The sequence below is a fragment of the Aythya fuligula genome, chromosome 9 (assembly GCF_009819795.1).
Source record: "Aythya fuligula isolate bAytFul2 chromosome 9, bAytFul2.pri, whole genome shotgun sequence".
In the NCBI taxonomy this organism is placed as follows: Eukaryota; Metazoa; Chordata; class Aves; order Anseriformes; family Anatidae; genus Aythya; species Aythya fuligula.
The window spans coordinates 8,211,020-8,223,851 of record NC_045567.1 but is presented as its reverse complement, the minus strand read 5'-3'; the positions used below and the strand labels follow the sequence as shown (position 1 = coordinate 8,223,851).

Sequence of the window (12,832 nt, the reverse complement as noted above, 5' to 3'; positions counted from 1 at the left end):
GAGCCAGCACTGATGGGACTCATCTCCACACCATCTTATCACCCTGTGGACACCAACACGCTTATCTGTAAGTTTCCCCTGGAAGGGAAACACCCTGCTGTGATGGTTTCCACTGCAGCCTTTCCATTATGACGTTGAAGGCCACTGTTACCCTGAAGCATCACTTCTCACAAAGCCGTGGGGAGCTGTTACTTGTCCGCTTCCCCACCAGCCTGTGGCTTTTTTCCTCTCAGCAGTTCAGAGCTCACAACCTTATCTACCAGTGACACGTGTCACCTCCTTTCTGCTTCCCCTCTGTCACCGCAAATACTCCACAGCGTCAAGAGGCTGCAGCACGCAGACACTAAGGTGCAGCATTTCTGTTTGTAGCTGCTCCTGTCCCAGGCACAAAGCACTGCACCATACCCAGATTTTTGGGAACAGCAGCATGTAGAGGTGGAGTTGGCATTTTCCACAGGAAAGCTTACCCTGTTCCTTTCTTCTTCCCTGCCCAAAGGCATTTTCTTCTGCTGCTCTTCTCCTCTCCTTTTCCATCCAGGTGTGCATGTGAGCAGGCAGTCCTGGTGTGCTCTTCCCTCTGGCACTGCTGGCTTACTCAAATGCTCTCCCTCTCTCCAGGAAAGGCAGGAAACAGCATCCGGAGAACCACAGTCCATCTCACCCTAATCTCTGCCAAGCAGACAGAGGAAATCATCTTGTAAATAATTTCAAAACCTACTGAGGACAAGAAGGTGATTGGTTTTACAAAACTATGCCTGATAACCATATAGATAGCCACATCTGAGTAGGTGACATGCTATTGGACGTGAGGAGCGAGCAGTGGCAGTGCTTGCTCTGAACTTCAGTGTTGAAAGCCTTTCTGTCTCCTGTGATGGCCTCGTAAGCAGAATGGCAAAGTGTGGTCTAGAGAAATGGGCCGTGAGCTGGACTGAAAACTGCCTGGGCTGCTGAGCTCCAAGCACTGCGTTGAGCAGCACAGAGACCAGCTGGAGGCCAGTCCACAGGGATGTCCCTTGGAGGTCAAAGCTGGGCCAAGTTATGAAGATGCCAAACCATAGCAGCCTGGCTGCTGGGACAAAGCGCACCCTCAGCAGGTCTGCAGATGGCACAAAACCAAGAGGAGCAGCTGATACACAGGAGGGATGTGCCAGCATTCAGAGGTATCCGGACAGGCTGGAGGAACAGGCCAGCAGGAACCTCATGGGACTCAACATGGGGAAGTGCCAGGTCCTGCACTTGGGGAGGAACAACCCCAGACACCAGGCTGGGGACTGACCACATGTAAAGCAGCTTGTAAGGCATTACAGCGGGCAGTGATCAACTCCTTACCAGCTCTACTACACACTGATTATGGGTGAGACAGCTCCCTGCCAGCTCTATTGCACAGTGATTATCCACACCAGCTAAATAGCCTATTAGCGAGCCCTTTGGGGCTTACAGCCCTCTCTCCCTCCTCCAATTCAGTGTACATCCAGCTGCACAAGCGAGCTAACTATAGCTCGCTGTAGCTTCCTGGTTTTGTCTAGTTAAGGTTTGACCACAGCATTTCAGCTCTGCACTCACCCAGTATCCCCGCTAGCCAGTGAGCACAGCATTTTAGGCAGCGCAGAATGAGCATGGAGCCCACACTGGAAAGCCTTGCAGACCTTTGGTCAGCAGGTTGTCTGATGTTCAGGACCAAGCTGACATAAGATCCTCTCCCACGCAGCAGGAGGAGGTGCTATAGAAGCCTTCAAGTAGTTGTGAGCCCTTGGTGCAGACACCTGCCCTTGTGCAGCCTGTGCCTGGCCTCCTACGCTGCTCCTCCAGGCAGGGATGCGCACACCCCACATGCCCTGCTGCCAGCGGGACCTGCGGCTGATTTTGTGGCATTAAACCCACAGGTAACATCACTTTTTGCTTCTTTCTCTCTTGCTCTGCATGAACTGCTGCTCAGGGGCCTGCTGTGGCTGGGAGGATGTGGAGGAGGCACCCTTTGGAGGATGCATTTTGCCACCCTAGTGCAGTCCCTCCTGTGGGGACCTGTTCAGGTTGCTGTTGCTGAGACTTCTCTGTTCTTACTCTGGGGTGTTCAGGAAGATCACAGCACGTTACTTTCCAACAGCATCTGGCAGCTGGAAACTAAATTCTTCCCACCATGGGAGATAAGTGATTCCAGAAGTGTTGTTTTTGTTGTTGTTTGTTTGTTTGTTTGTTTGTTTGTTTTCCTGTCTAAATGAACCCTTGCATCCCCTTCCAGGGTCTTTTGAAGCAGTTCTGTGTTTAGGATGACCACCTTGCTGTTTTCCTTGGTTTGACTTACCTCCCAGCATCCTTTTCATGGACCAGTTTGGGCACTTCACAACCAGTTGGTGAAGTCACAGAGGATGAGGAGGTGGGGAGGAAAGGACTATTAGTTTCTCCATCTTGGGCAGGAGGCATCAGAACTAGTCTAAAAGTTAAAAAAAAATGACTTCCAGAGTTAAATAACAACTACAGGTGGCCGTCCTCAAGACCATTCTTGCAGAGCAAAGCACAGGTTTTGGTGTGCTTTTCTACTGCTGCAGAAGAAGGCAGTCACATGCCCAGCCCTTCAGGTCAAGGGATGTGCTGAGAGATAAGCCTGAAAGAATATGGGTTTCGTAAGAGTTTTGTGCCTCAGCTTATCGTGTTTGAGAGAGCTCTGAACAACAGGGTTAGCTCAGGCAGTGCCCAGGTTTCTTTACGCTATTTGAAACAGAGAGGAAAATCCCTGCACCTCAGTGCTGGGCAGGACCCTCAACTAGGGCTCTTTCATTCCTTCTGGCCACTCTTCCCTCCCTGCAGTGCCCAGGTTACATCAGCACCCTTCTGAAGTGCTGTCCAGGCCAAGTCTAGCCTCCTGCCCATGTAGCATATTTCTTAAATCTTTGCTGACAGCTACTCATCCCATTTATCAGGCGACTTGGTCCAATTCAGGGCAGTTGCTGCAGATGTAGACAGTTCTGCTTTCAGTTGTGTTTATCATCCATTCTCCCACGAAGGCAGAGGTGTAGCAGAGGTTGAGCTGCACCCTACCCTTCCCATCCCGTTTTCCTTCTTTCTCTCCTTCTGCCCGGTCCCAGGTCCCTTCCTCACCCACCCCAGCAGACCCCCCCTCAGCCCCTGTGCTGTCTTTACTCATTTCATCCACCACATTTACCCTTTGTTCCTGTGCTACCCACTTACTTCTGAGCACCCCCTGCAAGAAGGAAGGAGGATTTTACATGCAAGGGTGCATGCTCCAGTGCTGCTGCTTCTCTGCAGGCATTCCGCTGGGTGCTGGCCACTCCAGTGTTGCTGTGACACCCACTGGGTCTCCAGCCTCCGACTCACTTCTCTTCCTCCAAGCTCCCTGTTTGAGGTCTGGAAGGAGCTGGAGAAAAATTAGGCCAGCTCTGGCCTTCTTCCCCAGGCAGCCACCAGTTCCCATGGTGGGGGACAGAGGCTGACCAGCTCTTTGCAAACCTTGGAGGACATGCTACACTGTACCGGTGGCTTTGTCGTTCCAGCCCCATCCTGCTCCTGGTCCTCCAGCAGCACTGAGCTGCTGTTTTACAGCTCTCTCTGTCCTTTTCTCACAACTGCAGGTTGCTCTGTTACTGCAGCCATCTCCTCTGGCCTCACTTAAGCATTTGCACCAGCCACAGGATATGCTAGCTTATCAAACAGCATCTCCTTGAAGACACAAAATGTTCAACCATATCCTATCTGTGCTGCCTGACCTGCTTTAAAACCCTCTGCTTGTTTCCTCCCTCTTCCCTGCCAGCCTTCGAATTCCTCCTGGCAGGGAGCACTTGCAAGCCCTGAGCTGCAGGGCAGATAGCAGATGCTGGGAACTGCAATTGGGCCACACCTTGAGCACCAAAGCCGATGTCTGCCAGAGCCCTTTCACACTGCAGAGCACACCAGCACAGTTTGCCTACATCATACTTCAGCTGCTGCTAGCGGTGTGGCAGCACCAGGGTCAGTGCAAAGCAACCTGGGCATCAGCCACACCAGCAAAGCCACTTACTGCTCCTGCAGGTAGTGAGCTTAGGGGCGTGGCAGTTTATCCCTGGATGAAGGTGTTTCCCTGCTGCTACTTGATGTGGTTCAGAGAGGTTTTCCTTGGGTGACACCTAGCAGTTTGCTCCCAGGGCGCAGGCTGCAAGCAGCGAGGTGTGTTGGGACACCCAGACCTCAGCATGCAGCAATTAGCTGAGAGCTCTCTGCAGGAGTCACATTAATGTCTGCTGGTGTCCATCACACTTGTCTAACCCCCCAGCATCTGTGTTATTTGTGAGTCAATCAGATACAGCAGAGCTGAAGCCTGACCTTGGAGGCAGTGTCCTTACCATCTGACCACAAGGTCTGCATGGCTTGCACAGGCAACTAACTGCTTAACCAGGTGTCTTCATCGTGGTGTCCCCCTGCTTCTCTGAGAGCTGCAGGATTCCACCAGATTCCTCACCCCTCCACTCTCCCATTAGAGTGGGAAATACTTGAAATCAAAAAGTTGCATTCTTTCCAGTGTACATCAAGATGCAAGCAGAAATTCAGTGACATGCCCAGAATCACCAATTCAGAGAATAGGTGCACATTGCACAGAGCTACTCTGAACAGGATGGAGCGTGATAAAAACTGATTTTTATCAGCCCCTGATACTCTTCACACAACCAATGCTCTTGTGAAGCATCTAGTAGCTGGTGTGACAGAGGCTCAGGACCTACTGCTTACAAGTTTCACAAGGCAGCCTGGATGCTTACCTTGAGAAGGAACCATCTATAAAGCCCTTATTTGCAGCTCCTTGTTCTGCACCAGTGCTTCCTCTTTTGGGTAAGTCTTTCTGCTTTATATCTGTAGACTCGTACTCTCTCCTGGAATGAATGGGCCTAAAATTATGTTAATCTTTCCCTCCTTGCCAAGGAGGTGGAGAGCAGCGTGTCTCACTCATGCCTGTAGGGTTTTGAGCATGCCTCTGGGATGAAGGACTCAGATTCAGCTCTGTTTTCCTCAGCTTGGAGCAGGAGCACCAGGTTTGCAAGGCAACCCAAAGGCACAGAAACCTGCCCAATAAGGGCCAGAACATGATGGTGCCCACCAAGTCTACCCCTTGCCTCCGAAGCCAGCAGACCTGTTAGAAGAGGTGTTGCTCATGGATTATGCTAGACTTTAGCACTGGTTGCTGCAGTCCCTGCCTAGCTCAAAACCAAGTTGAGTCTTTTTGCCTCATCTGCACAGACTGGCTTAAAGAATTAGTGCTCACATTGTCACAGCATGCCCCCGCTATCCATGGGTTCTAGTCTGAGTGCTATTCCCCTCTCCTACTTGAGAGTCCACTATTTAATAGGGGCTGCCTGCCATGTCCTATTGGAAGTGCATCCTGAGATATTTACTCATAAACTGAGTAAGCATAAACAGAGCCTGACGCAAGGATGCATCCCAGTTACAGGCTGTCTGAGACAGCTGTGTATGTAGACTCAAATTCACATTCATAACAGTGTAAATATTTAAATAAATACCTTTTGTTTATAGAAGCCATGCATCTGTTAAGAGGTAGGAGAAAAGTCTTAACCATTTTTTCCCCATTTCAGGTCTCATAACATCACATGCCATCCACACACCAGGACAATGAATGAGTCCAACAACTGCAGTGTAACAGATATAGAAGTGAATCGCCACGTCCGTCTCACTGAATTTGCTCTGTATATCATCATTTTCTCTTTTGGATCGATATTTAATGCCCTTGCTCTGTGGGTGTTCTTCTGCAAAATAAAGAAGTGGACGGAAACCAGGGTGTACACAATCAATTTAATTTTTGCTGACTGCTTCATCATCTGCATCTTGCCTTTCATGGCTTATTTGATCTGGAATAAGTCAGTCCGAGATGAACTCTGCCAGTTTATAGAGGCAATGTATTTTATCAACATGGTAGTGAGCATCTATGTCGTTTCATTTATCTCCATTGATCGATACATTGCCATAAAGTACCCCCTGAAAGCTAGGACCTGCAGGTCTCCATCAAAAGCTGCCCTTCTCTGTGGGCTTCTGTGGGTCTCTGTTATCATCGGTGCAACCTTAAGATTTCAAAAGAGACATGCTACTTTCTGTTTTGAGAAAGATGCCACCATACCCATTGCTCAGACCCTGCTTTCCACTTTCTTCGTTTTCTCTCTTCCATTAGCAACCTTGACCTTTTGTTCCATAGAAATCATCAGGAAGCTTAAGAGACAGCTGAAGACAAATTCAATGGAAGAGAAATTAATCCAGAAAGCTCTTTACATTATTTATACAAATCTGATTGTGTTTCTAATATGTTTTCTGCCAGCCTACCTTGGGGTACTTTTCAGGTTCATAATGGAGTATGTTGGAACTAGCTGTTTCCTGAGGCAGGTCATGATGGACTTCTTTGCCCTGACGAGGTGCATTGCCACGTCCAACTGCTGCCTGGACAGCGTCTGCTACTACTTCGTGACCAAGGAATTCCAAGAAGCCATTCTGCTGCCTAAATCCAGCACTGACAAAACAAATCAAACCCAATCCTTGCAGATAAATACTTGCTAAAGGAAAGGAAGAAGAATACAAACCAAACCACCACCACCACCAAAAAAAATGCAATGCCAAGAGAACGTACAGCTTCAGTGTTACTGGGATAAGCATTGCCCTTTCGTTCCAGGGACAGCTTTGTTATGTCTATCATTACCAAGTTATTTGTAATTTTTAATTCTACGTGGCTATTAAACAAATAAGTTGTTTCATACAGAGGTGTAAAAGCAAGTATGTGACAGCTGTTCGGTAACACGGCTTCCTTCTAGCACCTATCTGTTACTCTTACAGGGAGACAGGTGACCAAGTGTGTCACCCTATTTTATTTCATTTTGCAGCTAAAGACAACTTAACCTTATTGCCGGCACAATATAATGCATAGTGCTTTACCCCACTGTGCATTTCAGATTGTTTACCTTATTAGAATAGGCCAATTTATTTTTACCACATTGGGGTGAGGGCATTCAGGTGGTACCACTGTATGCCTAAGTGCATGCACCTACAAAACAGCCCAGACTCCGCTGATTGCTCACCCCCTCCAAGCTGGCCGGTCAGACAGATGTGCAGCAGCACTTTAAGGATGAAAACAAGCCATGGCCACTGCCATAAAGGCACAGAGCACAGATCTCAGACTGGGGTTCTCCTGCTGGCTCCCCTCCTGAGCCCCAGCCTTACAGTGGCTGTCCCTGGGGGGATGCTGCTCCCCACCTCTGGGGAGAAAGGGGCCCTTTGAGCCCTGCCTGGACCCTCACCACCCAGGCACCGCTTTTCCCTGGGTCTGTGTTGTGGTACCAGGCTGGTCCCCAGGTCCCTGGCAGCAGCAGAGGGGTCCCAGCTGTGTCCAGGTTTCTGCAGCCTACCCACGCTGCCACCTCTGAAGTTCCTGTGGGTGAAATGTGGTTGTCCTATGAGTCGGCAGCATAGAAAAGTCAGTGGGGAGGACAGGGAGGGGGATGATCCCCAGCATGTTGCTTAAATGCTGCTTAGGACTGGGCTTTTTTCTCTCTAAATACTTAAATCCCTAACCCTGCTGCCACGGGCTGCCCAGGCAGTGCCTTATGAGAGCTAGGCACACGCGGCGGTGTAGGTGACTGGATTTGAGAGTCAGACCTCCCCTGCAGGACTGACGGATGCTAAAGGCCCATGAAGTCATCACAAAGACTGTAAAAATACCCCGAGGATGTTGTTAAACAAGCTTCCAAAGGTCGTGACACGTTCCTCACACCTACAGTTCACTTTCCTCTCTCTTGTCCGAGTCTTGGTGGAGACTGTCACTACTGGCAGGGGCTTTCCCATGACACCAATAAGCAGCATTTAGAGGGCAGAGGCCTGTCACACCTGCGCCCCATCATGCAAAGAAACCAAAGAGAAGCACGCTTGGACCCTCACCCTCGGCCCACCACCACGGGGGTGCAGGAACCAACGTGCCTCCCCCCCCCGAAAAGCTGCTGCCCCCCGTGCCACCTGCCCAGGGCTCGCTCCATGGCCGCACTAGAGGCTGCACGGGATGCTGGGCTCCCGGGGGGTCCTTTTGCTGCCAGAAGGGCAATTTGCAACCATTACGGGTTTGATTTTAGAAAGGATTTGTTTTCCCACAAATGAAAATATTAAATTTTAATTGCTTGTTTGGGTGGGGTGGGAGGGTGGGACGGAGGGCACGTAGGCTGGGTGCAGAAACCAATGGTGAAGCATTGAGCAGATGCGAGAGGAACAACAGAGGGCACCAGAGATTTGACTGTCCCAAAGAGGAGGTAATAAATTAAGCACTTTTGGAGAACAAGAGTTCATTGCTGTGCTTCAGCTCTTCTGAGCTGTTGTCAGCAGCCTCCTGGGTGGCCGTGCCCTGCACAGAGCATCATCCTGCACCCACAACCTCGGCAGATCTCTGCCACTGCGACCTTCCCAAGGACCAAACCCAGCAGGCAGCCCCACAAGAAGCAGGTAACTTTTCATTCTTCCTGCACAGGTGTGTGGCAGTGTGCTCTGTTTCCTCAGCTCGGGAATGAAGCGCTACCCAGCGCTGTCCTTGATATCATACATCGGCACGCAGTTGCCTTGGCTTCCTCCTGCCTTCACAGATGTTGTGCTTTGCTGTTTGGCACCCACATGTGCTATTCGGGGAGGTTTCCATCCCTTGCTGTGGGCTTGTACCAGTGCCTCTCACTGTGCACCTGCTGCAAGCATAGGGACACTGCTCCAGGCATGCCAAAGCAGGAGACCTGGGAGATCATTGCAGGCTCAGAAGGCTCGTGAGGGATTTGAGGGGCTCAGCTGCTACTTGGGGCAGCTCTGTGCATGCAGAGAGTGGCTTTGCCACTGCAGGGTGGTCGCAGTAGGCTGGCAGGGAACAGCTGGAGGGGATGTGGTAGGACCTGGGAAGCTGGCAGCTCAGGAAAAACAGGACACTGGTTGCATGGTAGTCCTTTCATTAATTCCACCCTGAAAATTGCAATGTCCTGGTATTTCTGTAATGCTACACCAGCTCTGGTGCTCAGGCAGGTGCTGAACTTTCTTCTGACATTGCTGGATCCGGCTCCCAGTCACAGGTACTAAAAACATTTCACTTAGTTCATGCAGTCATACGCTTGCTCTGCAGTTTAGATATTAAGACTCAGAAAGCGCTGACTTATAAGGCAATGTATTTACAAGAGATGACAGGAATCTGTGTGTTTTCTTTCTCTGCCTCACTGTATACTCTTTCTTGCAAGCTGCATACTGAGTCTGATTCATCCTCCACGGTATCTTTGCTGCTAGCAGCTGCCCTGCACTATTTAAAGGAATACCAGGAGATAGGCTAAAGTCTTGGATTCGTGTCTTTTGCTCTGGTAGCATTTTGGCTTCCTATTTCAAAGGTTGAGATCAGACAGGTGTGCTCATTTTCCCTTCTGTCTTTTGAGACCAGCTGGCAGTGCCCGTGAGGGGCCATTCCTCCCTGCTGCCCCCAGGAGGAGCAGGTGGGTGCTGGGGGCCACCCCCAGGAGCAAAGCCACCAGGGCTACACCACAGCCAGAGGGGCTAGAGTCCTGTGTGGGTCCATGGGCCTGACAAGACCCACCGAGCCCATGGGGTGGCTTTGACAGCAAGGCAAGGGTCTTGGAAAGCGAAAGGGGAATGCTGCCCAGCTCTGCTGTGAGCTGCCTTAATGCAAGAGAGACAGTATCTCTCCAATAGGGACTATGAAATTGTCAGCCTGTTTTGGAGACTCTCTGCTGTTGCCAAAACCCTGAAAGAAGGCTGGAGGGAGGGCAAGCCAGGCCTGAGGTCAGAGGGAGGCTGCCACCCCGCAGCAGCTGCAGGAGGGGTTTGACTCTGCAGTTTCGGGTCAGCTGGCAGAGAACAGTGCTGCTTTGGTGGCCGAGGGACATGGCGTGCCGGCGAGCCACTGAGCTCGTCAGCCCTGCGGGTCTGCCCGTGCGCCCTCCCCAGACACCCCTGTGCTGTATGTGCAGAGCTCTGGGGAGTGCTGTGTGGCACCTCGTCCTGCCAACAGCCCCCGCGCGTGGTGCAGGGGGGCGAGGAGCCGCAGGGCCATGAGCGAGGGCACTGCAGCAGGACCCGTCCCAGGGGACCCGTCCCTGAGCTCGGTCTCTCACCTGCACCATTCTCTTGCAGGGACAGCCTGCCATGGAGAACTGCACTGATATCAACAGCGTGCTGCAGAACGGTATTTTGCACTTTCAGCTGATCATCTACATCCCAGTCCTCTCCTTTGGGTTTGTGCTGAACACAGTCGCCTTCTGGGTCTTCTGCTGCAAACTCAAGAGCTGGACTGAGACCAGGGTGTACATGCTCAACCTCATGGTCACAGATTGTTTCCTGCTCTTTGCCCTGCCTTTCATGATATATTTTACCAACAACAAACATCCCAAAGACGAGTTGTGTTTTGCTGTACAGATGATATATTTTACAAACAGGCCTATGAGCATCTACATCATCATGCTGATTGCAATCGATCGATACATTGCAATCATATTCCCTCTAAAAGCAAAAACTCTTCGATCCCCATGGAAATCAGCTTCTGTCTGTGGGTGTCTTTGGATAATACAGATGATTTATTCCTACTACCAGCAAAAATTTCAAAGTAAAGAAAAGTATTGCATTCAGAGACTTTCTACTGAACCTAAGTATTTAACATTAGTCTCCATTTCCTTTGGATTTTTTATTCCTCTAACGATTATAATTTTTTGTTCAGTAAAAGTCATCAAATGTCTCAAAAAGAAGATGGCCAGCAGCTTTCATGAGACAAAGTTAATCCAGAAAGCGCTCCACATTGTTTCTGTGAATCTGTGTGTGTTCACCATATGTTTTTCACCTATCTACATCACACTGCTCCTGCGGTTCATAGCAGAGGTTGCTAAAGCTTGTTCTCCGCTCTCAAAAATTAGAATCTCTATTCAGATTTTTTCATGCTTAGCTAATATCAACTGCTGCTTGGATGCATTTTGCTATTACTTTGCAGCCAAGGAATTTCAGGAATTTTCCTCTCTGCTCCCCACTTTTATATTGAAGAGGTCTAAGGTGAATCAAAGCCAAGAGTTACAGCAACCCACTGAGGAAGTGATGTTATAAAAAAAAGGTTTAGTGCACTATAGATGTCAAGAGCCACAGTGCTGCTGAAGTTTTGAGGGAATGGGGCTACCTACAGTATTTGCAATCCTAGGTATAGGCATACCTGCAAAAAGGGGTCTCCTAGTCAAGAGGGAGCTCCACATGGTATGGAGAACAGCTGATAAGGCCATTGTTTTGGCCACGTGCTTATTTGTACATATCATGCAGCTAAACATAAGAAACTTAGCACCTTTACAGCAATGAAAGAAACCACTTCTACCACTGTAACTTTTGGTCATTGAGGAAAAAGAAAAAAAAAAAAAAAAAAAGGTAAAACCACTGTAATACAATGTCAAGCCTAGTATGCCTGTGTCACTCACATCAAAGAAGTAACCTGTGCAGTGGTAGTTTCCCACCTAGCTATAAAATGTCAATGCCTACAGCTATGACCAGGATGCAACTATCACTGTGCATGGGGTAAACCACAGGAGTCAGGTAGTGGCATGACACCATTCTCCTATTCCCGCCATGTAACACGTTTATTAGCTAACAGCAACACCTCGACATTTGTAAGACAAAAATCATTGTGGATGTAAATAAAGCTATTACTGCAAAGTATTGTGGGCCACATAACAGACCCTTAGGAGCACAACATAGCATGTGTGTATCAAGTATAAAGCTGTGAAGACCTCACATCACTTAAATGACTTCCATAAGCCCTGGTGAAGGCTTTCTGCTATATTTCAACAGGGTCAAATCTTTAATGAGTGTCCTGTCTGGTTAGAGGGGAGCATAGAATCATAGGATAATTTACACAGTGAACAGGGAAAAGACCATTAGGACCATCAAGTCCAACCATTGTGTTACACTACCAAGTCCACCATTAAACCATATCGGTAAGTGCCACATCCAAGTGTCTCTTATATACCTCCAGGGACAGCATCTCCCTGGACAGCCCGTTCCAATGCTTAACCACCATTTCCATGAAGAAATTTTCCTTACACCCAATCTAAACCTCTCCTGGTACAACTTGAGGCCGTTTGCCTCACATACCATCACCTGTCACCTGAGAAAGAGCCTGGTGGCCTGAAAGAGCACACCTCGCTGCAACTTCCTTTCAGGTAGTTACAGAATGTGATGAGGTCTCCCTTCAGCCTCCTCTTCACCAGCCTAAACAACCCAAGTTCCCCCAGTCACTCCTTCTATGTCTTGTCTTCTAGTCCCTTCAACAGCTTCACTGCTCCTCTCTGAACATGTTCCGGGAGCTCCTTCTTGTCATGAGGGGCCCAGAACTGAACATAGTTCTCGAGGTCCAAGCTCACCAGTGCCAAGTGCTTTTCTGAGCTTTTTGTAAAATCTAAAGTGCTCCAAGGCTTAGAAACAGTAAATATTCTTTCGCTAGAAGAAAAACAAAATAGAAGTAGTGGAAAAAGTGTGCAAACTGCTCTTACTGTGTAAGCGATGCCTGTTAAAGTCAGCAAGAGCCCTTTGCCTCACAGGGAAAGGTCTCCTGGCTTCAGTTGTGGATTTTCTACTTGTTATCATAGTTTCACATGTTGCTTTTGTAAGTGAGTTGGACCCAGCAAGACCACACAGCCTTTAAACAAATTTTAAAATCTCTTTGAAAAACACAGGGGTCCACATGCATTCCTGCATTACTGTCTCATTCCTAAAAAGTTACCACACTAGCACTGCCTAGGAAAGGGGCCAAAGCTGGAAGTGAAGGGCCTGGTGGATCCAGCTGGAGGCAGTGCTGAGG

General features: G+C 49.2%; 2 protein-coding genes across 2 annotated transcripts; both read left to right on the top strand.

The window, feature by feature from the left end:
* The first annotated feature begins 1,350 nt into the window (after positions 1-1,350).
* Positions 1,351-6,703, top strand: LOC116492469 (G-protein coupled receptor 35-like). Its single transcript, XM_032193237.1, has 3 exons — positions 1,351-1,354; positions 4,755-4,815; positions 5,574-6,703. The coding sequence occupies exons 1-3, from the start codon at positions 1,351-1,353 to the stop codon at positions 6,541-6,543; spliced, it is 1,035 nt and encodes a 344-aa protein (XP_032049128.1). The 3' UTR covers positions 6,544-6,703.
* Positions 6,704-8,287: 1,584 nt separating this feature from the next.
* Positions 8,288-11,402, top strand: LOC116492645 (G-protein coupled receptor 35-like). Its single transcript, XM_032193497.1, has 2 exons — positions 8,288-8,466; positions 10,138-11,402. The coding sequence occupies exon 2, from the start codon at positions 10,150-10,152 to the stop codon at positions 11,092-11,094; it is 945 nt and encodes a 314-aa protein (XP_032049388.1). The 5' UTR covers positions 8,288-8,466; positions 10,138-10,149; the 3' UTR covers positions 11,095-11,402.
* Positions 11,403-12,832: the final 1,430 nt, after the last annotated feature.